We start from the raw sequence: 18,682 nt of genomic DNA, 5'->3' as shown, positions 1-18,682 counted from the left end.
TAGAAACTTTATTTTGTTGTATGTTTGTAAATTTTATTTCTTTTCATTGACTTTTTATTATCTTTCTTGTACACACAATTTTGTAACTGCATCTTCAAATATAAATTTTAATTTGTATATTTTATTTTTAAGTTTTCCTGTTTTAGCATAAAGGTCGTTTTCATCGCAATAAGTCTTAGTTTTGGGCTTTATTAGTCAGAAATAGAAGTCGGGGACAGAAAGTTCAATTATCAATGTAATTTGTTTTAAGACTCTACACACTGCTAATCTTTTATTTTAGCTAAGAAATAGTTAAATAAAAATGAGTGAAAATAAAACAGAAACATTGAGGCGCATTCGTGAATTGGAATCAGAGTTGCAATCACTGCGCTCATCTCTCCAACGGGATGTACCATCAGAATCACCATGCAAATCTAACGGTGATGAGGCATCCAGTCTGGTTGTTCATTGCAAACAATGTGATCTACCGAATTATGAAATTGAAAAGTATTCACGGCAAATGATTCTTCCGGAAGTTAGAGTACAAGGTAATACTTTTCAACATATTTTTTAATGAAATCGTCAATTAAGAAGCTTAGGCTGTTCTACTGACCCAAAGTTTTCTATACCTTCTGCACATAACATCATTATAATTTTGAGGAATCTGGCAATTAATCAATACCATTAATGAAAAAATCATTTGCCGAATTTGAATTAAATTTCGCTTACTTGCCAAAAGTTCTTAGCAAAATTAAATCTTTTTCCATATAATTGTCATCTTAAAAGGTTTAAAAGATACTGTAAAAAAAAGAACACAAATTCAAAGATTGTGACATTCGCAAAATTTCTCTTGCTTGATAGAGAAATCGGAAATTCCAAAATACTTCACATGTTGGCGAATATTTTGTTAAATTTCATTGGTCTTTCCTTATCTTTCCAGGCCAACTGAAGTTGAAGAGTTCTTCAGTTCTGGTGGTCGGTACTGGCGGTCTTGGGTGTCCCGCCGCCCTTTATCTCACATCGGCCGGCGTTGGTAAGTAAAAGTATTTTCTTTCAAATGAAATATCTTGACTACTCTTGATCGTTTAATTTATTTTTATGGTTCGGGAGAGATTACTGTAAGGAAAGTAATTTTGGCGGAAAGGAAATTAAGTTCCCGCCAAGTTTAATTTTTCCCGCCATCCGCCTAATTGAATTTCAGCCAAAATTTCTTACTTTAAGATAACTGAGACCAGTTTGAAGTCTTCCTGAAATCTACAGTTGCAGTATACCTCGTGAAGTCTCTCTAACTGTTGCGATTGAAAATAGTGTTTGATGAATAATAAAAAATACTAAATTCATTCATCCAAACGAAACTTTCACCTGCTTTAAAACTCATTTTTGCTTGCGCTGTGTAACTACCCTGCGGGTTTTATGAAAAACATGAGATCCTAACGGTGCGAGAGACAACACAATCTTAAATTTGATTTGCCGGTCTAGTTTCTTTGACGATCAGACGTGATATTTACGTTGATTACCTCACTACGAATTATTCGGTCCAAATTTATGAATTTCAATAATCTCGAGCAGATTCTGTTATTCTGGTATGGTGGCAGGTATCTGAATCGTGAATCTGGCCAGGTTGGCGCATCGCTTTGATCTTTTGAATTTCAAATGAGCTTTTTAGCGCGATGATTGGCTGAAGCAAAAGATGTTTTGCTTCAAAATCAAAAGCCATAATTGTATACATAAACATTAGAACCTAGTTGCTTTTGTTTTCAAGCCATAAGCAACGCGGCTTTGATTCTTTTGGCTTTGCAGCTAGGTCAGGTCGTCACATTCGCCATATCCCTTTAGACTTTCACCGACCAATTCAAAACACTTTTTTTTTTAGTGAAAGTTTTCCCATTGGTTCTTTCTACTAGGAACGGTGGGATTGGTTGACTACGACACGGTTGATTTAAGCAACTTGCATCGTCAAATATTGCATACCGAGGATAAAGTTGGTCTCGATAAAGTAGATTCTGCAATACAATACTTGAACAGGTAAGTTGAATCCTTAACCTTTCGAGTGCCATCAATCTGTAATATTTTTTTTGATTTCTAATACGCGTACACCTCAACAAAGAAAATTATGCCGATCTAGACCTACCGGTACAGGACCAAAAAATAGAGCAATCTCAAATGATGGGTGAAACCTCTTAGGACGATTATCTACTGTGTTGCTGATACAGGGGCTATTTTTGAAATGGTGCTCTCGAAAACTAGCTCTTCCGAAGAGTTCTTTTTGCTACTGCCCAAAGGCATATCGAATTCTAATTAAGATGTTGGCTATTCGACCAGTATCCTACCAACTGTAAGGAATAAAATAATTTGTTGGGTAAATCATTGCGGGGCACTGGTAGTTACCCATTAATTACCCATATAGATGTACTTGCCTTTCTTTACCAGGTTGAATTCCAGCACGAAATTGAATGCTCATAAAACAGCATTGGATTCTTCGAACGCCATGGATATCATAAATCAATATCCTTTTCACTGAAAATGTCTTCCTATTTTTATTACGCAGTGATCTCCAAGTCACTTTCTTTTTACCTTTTCTTGATATTTTATCATATATCTTTGTTTTGTCCTTAATTTTCTATAAACGTACGATTTAGTTCTCGATTGTACAGACAATGTAGCTACCAGGTAAGATAATGAATTTATCTAAATCAAATTTTCTCGTTTATTTTTCTTTGAGATTCTCCTTGTTTGTCGCCCAATTTTTTCTCGCACATCTTTGTCTTAGAGAGTAGTGTTGTTACCTCTCTACGGGGTTTGTCTTCTATAAATTCTCTACCATAAAATGGAAAATATTAGTCTACACAATAGGCAGTTTTCAGGCTTTTAGACCTTACTTAGGAGTTTTACGCTCGAAACGAAGGTATGAAGTAGACTAGGAAAAAAGTCTCTTTTGGACTCTTCGTCACTTTGTTTTGATCTCACAAGCAAGAAAAAAAAAGTGATTTAATCTAGTGCTGCAAAGTTCAAATTAAATATTTTTTTTAATTTTGAGTAAAGGTTTCTCTTGGCTTTCACCAAATTTGTAAGAGCTTTCTATATTTCCCTTCTCTCTTTGATGCAAGTGCAAGGGTTGCTTAGAATCTGTTCTAAAAGATCATTGTCCCTTATTTTTTACGTTCAGCTCCAACGTATTATTACCAGCCTGTTTGTGTTTTTTTTTCAGGTATTTATTGAACGATGCGTGTATTTTTGCTGGTAAACCGTTGGTCTCTGGCAGTGCGCTACGATTTGAAGGGCAGGTGAGAGATCACGAAATTTGAAAAAAAAAACTTCATTCCCTTCGGAATGTGTTTACACTCGAAAGCATCATGTGACTGTTTAGATAAAATAAGCCACAAATAGTCTTTACAACTCTGATGCCTTACAATATTAATCAATTTAAGTATAGACGCATTAATACACAGCCAAGAGAGAAGCGTAGAGATCTATAAAATTTTGGTAAAACAAATCTTGAAAATGTATGTTTTGCTTTGAAAATGCATAAAGAAATCCCGTACAGATGACCTGTTTTACAGCCAATACTTACTTTAGAGTTATTGAGCATTGGTGGCACAAGTATTCTGCAATATTGACCTTGGCACTCCTGAATGGCTTTTCTCATGATTTTCTTTCCAGTTAATAGTTTACAACTACATGAATGGACCATGCTATCGATGTTTATACCCCACTCCTCCACCACCAGAAACTGTCACCAATTGCTCTGATGGAGGTGTCATGGGCGCTGGTAAGAAACTTCTCCATTGAACGATTCTCCCCTTTCCCTTGCTTATCATTTCAGACCCATTTTAGTAGGGGGAAATTTTTAAGATCGCTCGATTTTTTAATCAAAGCACTTGTTATACATTTTTCGAAAGCTAAGGGGTAGGGTAATCAAAATAACTTGGGTGCTAATTTTTTTTCGGACACTTTGGTGTGATTCTTGGACAAATATGACAGTCTCAGGCAAAAATTATAGGGTCAAAAATTTATGAAAATTTTAACTTGAGAAAATAGAAACCTGTTGTATATTTTTGGAAAGCTCTCAAAAAATTAAGATTAGTGATATATTGCGAGTATAAGTGATTTGAGTACCTTGTATCAACGGATTAGAATAGGTGGATTAACTTCTCTCGTTGCTCCCAAGAGAGATCCATTGTCTTCTCATTGTTACAAGAAAAATCTGTAAATGACTCTGCGCACTCCTCGTTTAGTTTTTTCATTGTTTTTATAAGAACAATTTTCCAATTTATACAGTTTCGAAAACGAATTTGTCCTATGATTCGATCAATTTTGATGATTTTGCAAATATTTTAAATCCTGCACTTAAGTTTTAGCATCAACAAACGCTAGACCAGTTTTAATGTAAATTTTAATCTTTTTTTGTCAATGCAATCTCAGAAGTGAAAATTAACGTATGGTCCTATACTAAGAAACTATCGATGGGTCACGAAGGGGTTGCATACTGGTGAAAGAAGACGTATTTAGAATTAGGAAAATAAATTTCAAATTATTTGGCTAATTTCTGCATTGGATAGAAAGGGCTAAAAAAGTGCATTTTCTTATTTAAAATGTACCACGTGATACGTAATGACCAATGAAAATGTTGAAAGTAATGATTTTTTACAACTTTTTTACAACTTATCAAGTTTTAATTGCTAGCAAACTCGTAAAAAAGTTTGATAACCTAACGAGGAGTGTTTTCTATGAGTTCTTAATCCACCTATTCTAATCCGTTGCTTGTATGTACTTTTATCGTATTTTAAACCTGGGTCACTGAATGATTTGCATGACTATCGCTGGACTTGATTTTGTTTACGACAACATTCTATTCTCTCTCATTTAAGTGACTGGCGTTATTGGTTCGTTGCAAGCGATGGAAGCCATTAAAATTATCACCAATAATCTATGTATGTGTCTTTCGGCCTTTTTAATTGTTTTATTGTGAGAACTTTCCAGAAAGGAAAGACGGCGATCTTCTGAAAAGTGCAAAAAGGGTGGCTAGGGGAATTTCTTCTATAAAGGGTAAATTGTCCGAAATCGGGGTTAATGTAGAAAATCGAGGGTTCCAAACATCTCCTCACTCAAGAGTGAATCCGAATTCAATTTAAAATTTAGGAAGTGGATAAAACGAGCTCAAGTCAGGGTTTCAAAAATATTGAAAGTAGGTTTGGTGGAAGTAACTTAAAATAGGGGTTTGTTTTAGGATAATCTCTTCCAATCTTTGACATTTTACACATTGTATTTTTCTCAAAGCCTCTTTCTGTGGCAAACTATTATTGTATGACGCATTTGCTGGTTCGTTCCGATCGATCAAGTTGCGTGGTCGGCAGTCATCATGTCTCGTGTGCAGTGAGAACCCACAAATTACCAAACTTCAGGATTACGAATTGTTCTGTGGTTCAAAAGCAACAGATAAGGTAACAGAAGATGATTTTTACAACTACTTATGCGACCAATCTTAAGATTTTCAGCGCTGAAATTTTTAGTACAGTTGACGCCGCTCTATTTCTATTTTCAAGGGGAATCGAATATGGGGGCGTATCGACAATTAGGGCATCGTTTATGAGAGTTTCTGCTTACCGTGTTTTTCAATACACGTTTTTTTATGAGAACAAACTATATAAGAACATGTGGCTTCGATGGCCAAAATGTTAAGAACAAGTGAAATACATTTTAAGGTTTTGCAGACTCTAAAATGGCTAATTGCTTAAGAAAATGGACAAAAATGCTCGAAAAATGATGAAAATAAGAACATGTTAAGGACATTTTAGGCTTTGAAACCAAAAAAAGTCTAGAGCATCCTAAGGATTAAAATTTCGCGACTTTTTGACTTCGCGAAACTTTCTGCCAGCGAAATTTTCTGCCCTTAAAGTAATAGCAAATTTTGCATGGCCTTATTAGATATTGCGATTTATTAACACGAGGCAAGCGATATTCAACGACGTGAAGCGGAGTTGAACATAATTTACCGAAGCAAACTTCCACAATATCAAAATCAATTTCGGAGATGTGCACAGCCTATATTAAAGAGCGTCAACTGTATTTTGCGAAAAAAACCTGCCTTAAAATATACAAAATGGAATAATCAAACATATCATATGCTTATTTATGATATGCACCATTGTAATGTCTTCCAAGGACCCAACAGCTGATTGGTTGAAAGTGAAGTATTGACTAATTTTACGTCACCTAAATCCAATCAGCTATTGGGTCCGTGATGTAATTTCAGAAGACATTGCAATGGTGCATATCATGAATACAGGGTATTCATATTAAGTCAAATCTAATTTTCAGGAGGCACCGATTGAAATACTTGGACGCGATCAAAGGATAACAGTAAAGGTATGACGAAAAACTGAACTTTCTACATATGAAGACGGACATTTCACTGCCATTCATTTTACTTCCTGGGTTCTGCTTAGAAAGATATGGAGGTGGTTAAGTGTTCTAAAGGAGTCAGCGTCCAAAAAAAATTCTGCTCAAACTATTCCACAAAATGTTTCGCCCTTTGTAATTAATTTAAGCTATGTAATCTATGTATATGTGTACCTAATCGATTCTTTTAACGGGCTGGCGTGAGAACATATCTAATCGGTTCCAGACTGTGTACCTGTTACTTTTTCTAGGAATATAAGAAGATATTGACTGAAGATCACTTGCTGGTAGATTGCAGACCTGACGTCGAATACGAAATTTGTTCCTTGCAACCTTCAATTAATATCCTTTTCGAACGCCTTTTCTGAGTCTTTAAGCCTAGAACCCGCACGGGAACAATTTTTTTTAGTCGAATTAAGGAAATTTCGAGTTATGGAGTAAGTTTTAAGCCCTAAAAATTTTCTTAGTATGTTCTTATTTTGACCATTTTGTGACCATTTCCCTAAGAAATAGGGGTTTTTGAGTCCACAAAGCCTTAAAATGTTCTTTTTACTTGTTCTTAAGATTTTGGTCAGCGAAGCCTTATGTTCTTAATAGTTTGTTCTTATATAAAAATTTATTCTTTGACTTATTATTGTTGTTTTACATATTCCGTTGAATGACATAGAGAAGAAGAAAAATCTGGAACCTATATTGAAGGGCGTGGAAGAAGAGAAAAAAGGTAAGAACAGTATTGTATCCACTGGGTGTGGGTGGGGGGGGGGGGGGCAAAAGACTAAAAAAGACTTTTCTCATTACATACTCAAATATAAATCTGTGGAAAATAAATATAACTTTTTAAAGGAAATCATGTATTTTGTATCGTAATTATGTAAAGTATCTGCTATATTGCCTATAAAACAGTTTTAAACAAACACTAGAATTTTGAGAAATCCTTCTTTTACTCTGCTTTGTCAGCATAGATGCGCGCCTTCTTTCTTAAGAAATAACATCTTTTAGGGTAACTTATAAGTAGGACAAATATTCTTTCTTCGTTTTAGTGTTCGTTGTATGTAAACGAGGGAATGAATCACAAACAGCGGCGCAACTTTTACAAAAGTATCTTGATGAACAATCTAACGGACACAATGTAAAAGTCAAAGATATCACTGGTGGTCTACTGGCCTGGTCAAATCAAATCGACCCAAATTTCCCTAAATACTGATTTGATTTAGGCATACATTACAATTGAATATCATGGTGAATTCATTGTATTCTTGCAGAAAGTTATGCTGCCTTTCTGATGTCCTTGAGATTGTCTCTTGAAATTATTTTTCCAGATAATGCTTAGAGCTTGGGAATATTTATTAGCAAAAAGAGAAGGACTTAATGGTTGAAAAGAGAATTAGCCTATGATGATGCTAAGGAAATATATTCGGTCACAGCAGTTACACGAGGAGGGTGCAAGAAAAGCAGACAAAATTCAATTACATATATACTCCAATTGACTGGTGCTTATTTGGGTTGAGTAAAAAACTGTGATATTTTTTCACGAACTTAGTGGGACTGATCTTGAATGGAACCTGCATTTGAAAATTAAGTGATTAATTTCAACAGTTTTTTAATATTTGGATATAATTTATTTTTACTTTTCGTAATATATAAATGGATTTTTATATTGTTGAATGACGTTTCGGCAATAATAGATTATAGGTGTCGATAATTACTGGGCTAATTATCAACCAGTTTGCTGAATGAAGATCTCGCCAATTAAATGGATGAATAATTTTCACACATGAGAAAAGAGAAAATGATTATTCCGCCTGAAAGCTTTACTATTCCCATCAGTTTTTAAACAGATTTCGTATTTTGTTCGTAAGTTCGAGTCACCGAAACAAAGACTTTGATAAAAAATTGAATTTTTGCAAGATAAATTTTTAACACAACAAAATTTTTTAAAAATTTCGCTTCGATTCGTTTTTCTTTCAAAAGTTGAAAAAGTGAGGAATTACTGTAATTACTTAATTATAGCAATTATTTTCAAAACATTTTGATTATGATCATCTTTTTTTCTCCATACTGGTGTCATCTAAGCCAACAGGCGAGCGTATCTTATCATCCAGAAAGTGTACTTACTGTAGATATTGTTCGTATCCTCAGACCATTTTCAATGTCAACTTCTATATCCATTTTTCGAAAAGTTCTCCAAAGGTAAGACGTGTATTTTTCTGTAAGTTTCTTTATATATATATTTTCGAATATGTTGTGTTTAGGATCCGAACAGAATGATGGAAGCTCAATATAATCCTATGATCATATATTTTTTACTGATTTTCATATATGCTGTGTTCTGTGTTCTTAAATACACGTTGTTTTATGAAAATATCAACATTTTTGAAGTCTTCCGATGACTTTTTCAGTTTTAAACCTTTTTTTTCATAGCAATATATTTCGCAGGTCTATTGACCTCTATGAAAAACCTACATATATTCTTATCATGTTCTTATGTTCACCATTTTGTTCCTAATATTTTGGCCAACATCTTTTTGTTCTTATATAATTTGTTCTTATAAAATACGTGTATTTTTCTTCCTCTTAGAGATTGTAGTTGTGTACTTGATTTCATAAAGACCTTGAGCTTGGAATGAAGTGTTTTCCTTGGCCCACCACCACCAACCATCCTCGATATTTTGACATTCGTGGTGCTTATTCGCCTCTACCAATGCTGACTGAAAGACATCCCTCTGCTATACCACAATGCAATGCTACAAGAAGACCACAATTCAATAGTGACGATGACCGTGTAGCCCAAGCCGAGTTCTTGTAAGTTCAATCATTTTGCGTGTTATCGATTTGACTAACTATTCTACCTTACTAATACACGTTTTTTCATAAGAGCATCCAAAATGTTAGAAACCTTCTGATTTGAGACTAAAAATCTTTTCGTTTTCGCTATTTTGCATTATAAGAAATCGGTCGTTTTAATGTTCGCAAAGCCTTAAATTTTTAGCTTGTTCTTTATATTTTGGCTATCAGGGTCTTGGGTTCTTATAAAAATGTAAACGTGTACGTTTGTTAATTTCCCTTCAGGAAATATTTTTCACCATTTAAAACCGCACAGAAAAAACGAGTTATTTTCACCACCTAAGACCACTCCCCTTAAAGGAAAAACGAAAGATAAAGATCAACTTTCTTAATGATATCCGTAAAAATAAATTTTAAGGTCGCTTTTATTTAGGAGCTTTAGTAAAAACTACTGTTTTTTTTTACGCCGACTCTTACGATAGTCCTATGTAGTGTATATATAATATATAAAACACGTTTTTTTTAAGAACATCCAAAATTTTTGAAGCCTTTGGATGTTCTTAGCTTTTTGAGTTTAAAGCCTAAAAATGTTCTTAGCATTTTCCTATTTTTGACTATTTTCTAAGAAATCGAGTCTTTTTGAGTCCTTAACCCTTTGAGTGCCAGGGTCCTTTTTTCTAAGTTTTTTTTAAAAAATCGCTAGTTCAAACTTTAAGGGCTTATATCTCCTGATCTAGAAGGAATTAGAAGCTCGTATATAGCTCGTTGGATAGCTTAGAGTCTGCGCGGACCTGACTGAACTGATGAAAAGGTGCCCAGTGGTAAAATTTCAAATCAATTCACTAGAAGACAGAATAAAGTAAAACAGGGCCAAATTTGGAGGTTCTTGGATCACTCGTTGACCAAAAATAGTCAAAAAACGGTCAGAATCTCAAAAAAGTGAATTTTTGTCAATTTTTTGCATTTTTTTGACTTTTTTGCTTAAAATTTCGCTGGAAAGACTCACTTTTGAATTTTTTTTTGCTTAACCATAAAGGACAATCTAATTCCTACGAGTTCGACCAAAAATAACGATTTCTAACTCAAACTGGGCATTACAGGAGGGCTTCGCCCTCCTATATAGCCCATGTCGTATATATACGACATCGGCACTTAAAGGGTTAAAAGGCTTAAAATGTTCTTAACTTGTTCTTAACATTTTGACCAGCGAAGCCTTGTTCTATATAGTTTTTTCTTATAAAAAAACGTGTATGACTGTAACATTATTCAATTAAAAACAAGAAAAAAAAACAAAGAGATAGAGAGGGAACTTTAAAGCATGGTTACCATCTGACTTGTTTGACATTTGACATCACCTTCAACTCTTTGTCATTTTTCATACCATTACTTAAAAGGTTTTGTGTCGAATTTCAAAATCAAATTTTTTATAAGAATATTCAAAAAATTTGATTACTACCTTCACTATTTAGCCAGTATTTATGTCCATTTTTCCAGAAAATCGGGTCTTTCAGAGTTTTTATATGAATAAACTATATAAGAACATAAGGCTTCGATGGCCTAAATGTTAAGAACATTTTAAGGGTTCGCACCTGATTTCTTAGGAAAATGGACAAAAATACTCAAAAAATGGCGAGAATAAGAATATGTTAAGAACATTTTAAGGCTTCAAGAATTTTGGCTGTTCTTATTAAAAAAACGTGTAAAGGGTTAAAGTGTTCTTAACTTGTTCTCAATATTTTGACCATCGAAGCATTATGTTGCAAGTTTGTTCTTATAAAAAACAACGCGTTTTCACTGCTTTCTATAGGCAACGGTGTAAATTTATCAGTTTGTAAAAAGGTCTTGTGTATTCGTATGGAGGTTCTTCACTAGAATATTTTAGTAGTGCGTTAAGCATAAAAGGTGATTCTAACGATGAGATGTAAAAGGTCCCATTTCTAATAAAGACAAAAAGATGATACACTGGTATTGAAGTGGTTACAATGTGAATTTTTCTATTTAAAAAACGATGTGAATTGGGTAAAGCGTGCGAGTAAGGAATTTTGATGAGTGTTTTATATTGATGAGTCTACATATCAATATCTCTTGATTTCTACACTCAGTTGGCGGATGTTATCATAGTCAATAAACACATATGCCCTCCAGCCAGCCTCTAGTAATCGCATTTACTTTTTTCACGAAGACCAATTAAAAACACATTTTCACGGTGTGAAAGCGCTGAAATAAAAATGGAAAAAAGAAGTCGATTATTTGTAGAGTAATTACGGCACGGCGGAGTTTGTTTGATTCGGAATGTTGTTTGAATGTTAGATTGACCAATTACGTCATGTTTTGATTTTCTTTTTTTTGATCTGCACTGAACCAATTTCACATAAAAATAGCGTTTAAACATGATGAAGCAGAGTGCTAACTGCTGGTAAACAAATATTTAAAAGAGTTAACAAGTTCGGCAAAAAATAAGAGAAAAAAAAGTCGAACCGGGGAAAATTTTATGAAAGTTCAGATGAGATTGAAGGGAAAATAAGAAACACTTTATATCAGCGATTGTGAAGGAGCTGCTGTTTTGTTTAAGGTATAGAGAAAAAGGAAAACGTGTTCGTGAGAAAGGTTTTTTGATTGATTGAAAATGTCTACGTTAGCTTCTGTGAGCATCGTGGCACCTACACTTTCAGTACCACGCCAAAATAATCAGCGTCGACCTGATTTGTACGCGGTTTATACGGAGAACGGCTTTCAAAGAAATTCAACTTTCAATCGTAGCACTCGGAGACCGTAAGTAATTTAACGGAACTTCTAGTTTATTCTAATGTCATACACGTTTTTTTTTATATAAGGAACCTTAACTTTGCTCTGAGCCTGGAGTTCCTTATTTTTACAGAAAATTTCAGCCTCAAAGTTCCTTTTGAGTTCCTTATTTACATAGCTAGTTCAAGTGAAAACTCTTACTTTTACTGTTCCTTAGAACTTGTTTTCTTATTCTTAGCCTGAGCAGTTCCTTAACAATTCCTTATTTTTTGGACTACTTTCAGCCTCGAGTTCCTTATAAACGTGTTCCTTATAAAAAAAAAACGTGTATGAGAAGGAGTAGAGTTATGGTTGAAGTAAATAGTGGCTTCCTTAAGTGTGAGCGAATCGAAATAAAACAAACAATCTGAGGCTTAGAATGCCAGAAGATAAAGAGTTAAAGGTTTTATTTTTACATAAGTGTTTCCGTTTCATATCAGACATATATTTCATATCAGGACAGTGTCTTACTATTGTTATATTATGCTGATATAAGCATGAAATTGTTTTTATTTTCCTCTTTCTGATCAATCTTGCTTCGCATCTGCGTGTCAATCCAATGTGAAAAAGCTTTTGAATTTAAATTGATGAGTAAGCAAACGATATCACTCTTATTTAAAAACAAAATCTTTAATTTTAGAAGAAAACACCCCTGTCTCATAGCCCTGGTGGAGTTTTTTTTCCACAGTAGGGATAATTCCAAAAAGGATAAAAATTTTTTGTTCCAGAAGCACAGAAAAGCCAGTAGGGATGGTTTTGGAGTATAATTTTTAACATTGAATTTTGAATGGGGTTGAAATCAAAGTCATTTTCCCAGCAGGGCTGAAATTGTAGAATACAGTATTCTCCCAACCGGCGCAGGGAAATTGTTAAGGTTTCAAAAGTGTTTTTTTACATTTTTTACAATGAATTTCATCGTTGGTTTCAAAATACTCAGAAATGAGACAAAAAAGTTTAGTTTAAGATCCGGTACTAAATTTTCGAATGCATTAGCACATAAAAAAATTTTTAAGAAAATTTGCATCTCATTTTCTCTTTTCAGCATGAAGACAGACAGACGTAAATGTTTTATGTTGGTGTTGGGTGTGTTACAAATCTTACTTGGATCGTTATTTCTTTCACTTGGTTTATGGTCTGTCATGATCGTGCGTTCTGCTCTCTACGCCACTGGGCTCTCACCATTCTTCCTCGCTGTACTTGTAAGTACCTTTACAGGTTTTTTTTATAAGGAGCCTTAAGTCTTGGCACCGAGCCTCAACTTTCTTATTTTTCCTGATAATCTCAGCCTCAAAGCTCCTTATATAGTTCCTTATACTGTATGCGTTTACCTTATAAAAAAAGACGTGTATATTTTACATTTATCGTACTAAATAGAAAAACATTTTATACAAATTCCCACTAACATTAAAAAAAGGCTGAAAACCCATCTATCACTTCACTGCGGAAATCTCGAAAAAGAACTCTTTGTTCAGCAGCTATCCACTTTATAAGATAAGGGAAATTTATCCAGAATTTCTTGGCAGAAAAGATACATTTTTGAATCATTTAATTTTACTACTTTGTGACTTTGGTATAATTAAAAAAGGTAGTAAACTATAGAATCTGAAAACTGAAAAAAGCTTTGTTAAGAATGATGGTCCTATTTTAAGAAGCCCCTTGGTCCTAAATTTACCGAAAATAAACAAAATTTCTTGTTTACTTTATTGACAGAAATAGTACAAATCTGAACTGTTTGTTTGTTTTACAGAGTTATGTTGGAGGAGGATTGACAGTTTATGGACCTCGAAGTACCAACAATAATTTAGTAAGTCTACTGTAGCCGACATTCGTCTGTTTTCGTGACTCTATAATATGGAACTTTGTCATTATACTACAGCCACGGTGGAATATTTCCCCAAACGGGGATCAAAATTTCTATTGAAATCTCAATAGGGATAGAAATTATTGTTCAAAGCTTAAAAAATCCAGTGGGGATGGTTTCAGATTGTAATTTTTAAACATTGAATTTCGAATGGGGGTGAAATCAAAGTCAATTTCCCAGTGAGGCTGAAATTGAAGGTTGTTTTTCCCACCGGGGAAGAAAGGGTGTCATTAGCATCTGAACGGGCGTCTTTAAAAGTGACCTAAAGGCGAGCTATTCGTCACTATCTTTGATCGTTCACCTTGTTAAACTTTGAATGTCATCATTTTTTTTTCTCGATAATCTGTGATAAGTGATAAATACAGTGAAGTCTCCATAACTGGAAGCTTTATAACTCCATGTCTCCTCAACTCGAACAAAGTTCCTGGTCCCGTCTATTAACAATTCCTTATAAACCTACCTCAATGACTTGAAATTACCATAACCCGAACAGATATACGTTTTCCTTGTAGGTTCAAGTTATAGAAACTGAACTATATCAAGCTTCTCAAAGAATTCTAGGTGTTCAATCTGTCTTTACCCTTGATTAAACGTTAGTGTTGATTCTCTACTGAATGAAAACCATGAAAACTAACCATTTGTAATATTTCCTCTTACTTCATCAGGTCATGCTTGTTATTGGTGTCTCAACCTTTACTTGTTTCCTCTCTTTATCATTGGGTTGTTGGATGTTCATCAGTCTAATGCATTCGTCAGCACCCAACATTACTTCATACAAGAGCTTCTTAATGGGTTTGAATGTTTTCTTGATGTTGGATACAGGAATCATCGCATCAAGCACGTGGACGTTAAAAGAAACTGTTCGGCGAAGGAGGAATCGAAATAGGGTATGATTGCAACTTTATATTTAAGACAAGAAGCCCGTTAGGCGTGAAGGCCCAGCAAAAGCGAAATTTACGCGATTTTCGCGAATTTCGGGATTTCTAAAAATTCCAAAAAATGTTTAACAAGATTTCAAATTCCCCCCAGGAAAGGGGTGGCCAAAGAATTTAAATTTCACTGCGTCGAGCAAAACAAAATGAAAAATAAGTCGACAAGGATAATTCTCCCTTTCTTCATTTCTTAGAACAGGGAAGTGAAAAAATAAACGAAACATAATGTAGTCAATCAAAAATGAATTGAATGTTGAAAGCTCGAAACTCTCCACCCGAAGGTAAACAATCAAATTCAAAATATCATCAAATTCAACTTCCATAAAAAACAACATCATTGCATGAAAAAAGTTCCAATCTTGTTCAAATTTACACATGAGCTGCATTTTAGTCTCCATTTACCATGTCCATATTCCATTTAAAATTAGTATTTATAATAATTCTGTGTCGAGTTTGAAAAATCAAGCCGCCAATTCGTAAAACACAACAGATCCAGAAACAACCATATTCACACGTAGGTAGCATCATAGAAAAAGTTCCAATCTTGTTCAAATTTACACATGAGTTGCAGTTTAGTCTCCATTGCCATATTCCATTTAATCGGTATTTGAAATAGTTCTGTGTCGAGTTTGAAAAATCAAGCCACCAATTCGTCAAACGAGACAGATCTAGAAATATATAACCATTTTCACACGTAGCGTCATGGAAAAAGTTCCAATCTTGTTCAAATTTACACATGAGCTGCACTTTAGTCTCCATTGCCATATTCCATTTAATCGGTATTTGAAATAATTCTGTGTCGAGTTTGAAAAATCAAGCCACCAATTCGTTAAACGAGACAGATCTAGAAATATATAACCATTTTCACACGTAGCGTCATGGAAAAAGTTCCAATCTTGTTCAAATTTACACATGAGCTGCATTTTAGTCTCCATTTACCATGTCCATATTCCATTTAAAATTAGTATTTATAATAATTCTGTGTCGAGTTTGAAAAATCAAGCCGCCAATTCGTAAAACACAACAGATCCAGAAACAACCATATTCACACGTAGGTAGCATCATAGAAAAAGTTCCAATCTTGTTCAAATTTACACATGAGCTGCACTTTAGTCTCCATTGCCATATTCCATTTAATCGGTATTTGAAATAATTCCATGTCGAGTTTGAAAAATCAAGCCACCAATTCGTTAAACGAGACAGATCTAGAAATAACCATTTTCACACGTAGCATCATTGAAAAAGTTCCAATCTTGTTATAATTTACACATGAACTCCATTTTAGTGTTCATCAGCAAATTCCAGAATCAGTTTACTTGAAATGATTCTGTGTCGAGTTTGAAAATCATGCTAGATACGTCCTAGCCACATCCCATTGTCACTGACCTTTGTTAACAGTGACATACTGACAGATCCAGAAGTAACCTTGTGTAGCATCAAGAAATATGTTCCAATCGTATTCAAATTTACACATGAGCTGCATTTTTGTTTATTTATTTTTATATTAGAAGCCATTATTTCCTAAGAATAAAGTCTAAAACAAGAAACTAAAAGGGAAAGTGATTTAAGGTAGAATTTTCACTCAGAAAGCTTTATGAAAACTATAATATATGACAGAATGTTGAAAAAGTTTACAAAGAAAAATCACTTCAAAGTTTCTTCGGTTTGAAAGTCTCTTGCCCACTAAAGCAAAGAAAATGTTCAAGAAAGTATGAATCAACACATGAAATCAATCTCCTCGCTTCAACCGCCATCTTGTTTTGTTTTGAAAACGTTTGTTGTTTAAGGAGCGCGGAATCAGAAAATATATCTTTTTTAGCCAGTACCCGACTTTCGCAAGCTTTTCCCTTTCGAGACGGCAAAAAGTGTGTTACTGGTATTAAGCGCCGTTTCTGCCAAAACGGACAGACAGAAGGAAACACGGACAAAAAAATAGTGACACTCTCTTTAAAGGCCCACTCGCTACGCTGGGCCAATTAGGTTAATCATTTTCCAATATAATAACGGGTTTATGCATTTATATTTTTGAGGATAGAGTGCCTAAAGCGATTTGGAAAAAACTCGCAGTTTTGACCCGCAAAGTCGATGACGGTAAAAGTGCTGATTTACCGTTGTCCTCAGTCAGGATTAGAAGCTCACAATCTTCGTCGCAAAAAAAACATGGATAGATAAACTCGCTAATACTGTATTCCCCAAAAAACAGAGCCTACACCACTAAGAACGACATCAGTAATAATGCTTAACTGCTCAAGTAAAAAAAATAGAAGTTAGGGTGCAGGGTCTGTATATAATCTGTTGATTTCACAGTGCACTGGTTATGAAGGCTTTGTTGGCAAAATTGAAATTGTTAAAAGGCACGAATTTAAAGTTTTTATTCTGGAAAGGTATTCTTTACATTACGTTCAGTTAAACTGCACTTTTAAGCATACACTTTTGCTGTTCTAACTAAGTACACATTGTTTTATAGGAACTTCTTGAATTATAAACCTAAGAATGCTCTAAAGTACTGTTCTTAATTTCACCATTTTGTGCAATTCCCTAAAAAATCGGATTGTTTAGGGCTCATAAAACCTTAAAATGTTTTCTTGAATTGTTCCTACTTTTTTAGCAATTGAAGAGCCTCGTGTTCTCATATATTTTGCTCTTATAAAAAATGTGTACCTGTCTTTTTATCATAGCCAACAGATCCACTACGAGATCCACCACCGGCTTATTTCCCACCTGGTGCCGCCGCAACATCAACCTCATCGTCCAATGACACGCCACGGATGGTGTACACTGGTGAAACCGTAACTCAAATCAATAATGAATCACCCCCTCCCTATGAACCATGAGTCAATGAAAGATGTATTAAAGGATATATTGGCTTGAGTGGATCCTGCATTTCTATCAGACATTAAGGACAAACTATTCTTTCGTATCATTGAAACAATAGCAGAAGGGCAAAGTATTGGATGATATGACGAGGGTGGTATTAAGACATGACAAGGGCACATCAAGACATGACAAGGGCGGTATCAAGACATGACAAGGGCGGTATCAAGACGTGACAAGGGCGGTATCAAGACGTGGCAAGGGCGAAAAAAGAAAGACAGGGAAGGTGTAGACCATGTGAGTATTGTTGAAACTAAGATACAGAGAAATCGGATAAAAAAAGACAGACTGGTCATTTTGACGGAACCTATCAGTGCAGGTATGATTATGAACCGTCAAGTTTTGAATCTCGAGCTCGACATTATTCGGGACCAAAGTGAAAATTGGTATGATTGCTGTCTATCTTATCTAGAGATCTCCTAATAGCGTTACCAATCCATATTAGCTCGTTCCTCTCCTTGTCTAGAAAACGACAACCGATTCCGTCTACTAAAGCCGTTTCTAAGTCAAATTCCTGCTTGGAGAGGGAAATCCTTAGATTTGAAAATTGAAAACTCTTTGGTTCAACATTTAAAAAAGATTTTTTTGAATTTTTTAGAAGGGTATTTTAAACCCAGTTTATTTATGAGAAAACATGTAAATATTTTCAAAAACATTTTTAGCAAGATTTTATTTGTCAACGTTTCAATTACCTTTTTGGCATCATTCTGGGGGGGGGGGGGTACAAGGGCAAAATGGGTTACAGGGATGCACCGCAGGTCAGGCTACCTTTTTAACCTCCACAAGTCCCAGGTAGAGTCACAAAAACTCCAAAATAGAAAAATCAGTCTCTCGTATGGTGCCTTTTTTGGAAGCTCGGCAAGGGTAGTACCCCCCCCCCCCGGGCATCATTCTTCTTTCTTTATGTGTTTCTTTTTCATAATCTTTTGATGTTACAACCACCTGAACTTTGTTTCATTTTTACCATTTCAATTATTTTAATTATATCAGCATCATCTTTATGGGTTAATTTAGTAGCTCTATAATTGTTATCCAAGGCATGTCGCTAAACTTTTGTTCCCACCCAATG

General features: G+C 34.6%; 2 protein-coding genes across 2 annotated transcripts; both read left to right on the top strand.

The window, feature by feature from the left end:
• The first annotated feature begins 280 nt into the window (after positions 1-280).
• Positions 281-7,727, top strand: LOC136802240 (adenylyltransferase and sulfurtransferase MOCS3-like). Its single transcript, XM_067058960.1, has 13 exons — positions 281-527; positions 920-1,012; positions 1,884-2,004; positions 2,410-2,484; positions 2,608-2,649; positions 3,188-3,263; positions 3,640-3,748; positions 4,848-4,910; positions 5,257-5,420; positions 6,298-6,345; positions 6,630-6,724; positions 7,029-7,099; positions 7,419-7,727. Exons 1-13 carry the CDS (start codon positions 302-304, stop codon positions 7,580-7,582), a joined length of 1,347 nt encoding a protein of 448 aa, XP_066915061.1. The 5' UTR covers positions 281-301; the 3' UTR covers positions 7,583-7,727.
• Positions 7,728-8,979: 1,252 nt separating this feature from the next.
• Positions 8,980-17,664, top strand: LOC136802239 (uncharacterized). The gene is made up of 5 exons (XM_067058959.1): positions 8,980-9,180; positions 12,989-13,145; positions 13,694-13,750; positions 14,473-14,694; positions 17,418-17,664. Exons 1-5 carry the CDS (start codon positions 9,002-9,004, stop codon positions 17,571-17,573), a joined length of 771 nt encoding a protein of 256 aa, XP_066915060.1. The 5' UTR covers positions 8,980-9,001; the 3' UTR covers positions 17,574-17,664.
• The last annotated feature ends 1,018 nt before the right edge of the window (positions 17,665-18,682 follow it).

The sequence above is a fragment of the Clytia hemisphaerica genome, unplaced genomic scaffold (assembly GCF_902728285.1).
Source record: "Clytia hemisphaerica strain Z4C2 unplaced genomic scaffold, Clytia hemisphaerica genome assembly, whole genome shotgun sequence".
Classification (NCBI taxonomy): domain Eukaryota; kingdom Metazoa; phylum Cnidaria; class Hydrozoa; order Leptothecata; family Clytiidae; genus Clytia; species Clytia hemisphaerica.
The sequence above is the reverse complement of the archived record's forward strand: the minus strand, read 5'-3'. Positions and strand labels throughout refer to the sequence as shown.

Excerpts from the sequence above, each read along its gene's own strand:
- LOC136802240 (XM_067058960.1), top strand. The coding sequence starts at position 302 with ATGAGTGAAAATAAAACAGAAACATTGAGGCGCATTCGTGAATTGGAA. Across the intron at positions 2,005-2,409 it reads GCAATACAATACTTGAACAG|GTTGAATTCCAGCACGAAAT; the intron begins GTAAGTTGAATC and ends TTTCTTTACCAG. Across the intron at positions 5,421-6,297 it reads GTTCAAAAGCAACAGATAAG|GAGGCACCGATTGAAATACT; the intron begins GTAACAGAAGAT and ends TCTAATTTTCAG.
- LOC136802239 (XM_067058959.1), top strand. The coding sequence starts at position 9,002 with ATGAAGTGTTTTCCTTGGCCCACCACCACCAACCATCCTCGATATTTT. Across the intron at positions 13,146-13,693 it reads CATTCTTCCTCGCTGTACTT|AGTTATGTTGGAGGAGGATT; the intron begins GTAAGTACCTTT and ends TTTGTTTTACAG. Across the intron at positions 14,695-17,417 it reads GAAGGAGGAATCGAAATAGG|CCAACAGATCCACTACGAGA; the intron begins GTATGATTGCAA and ends TTTTTATCATAG.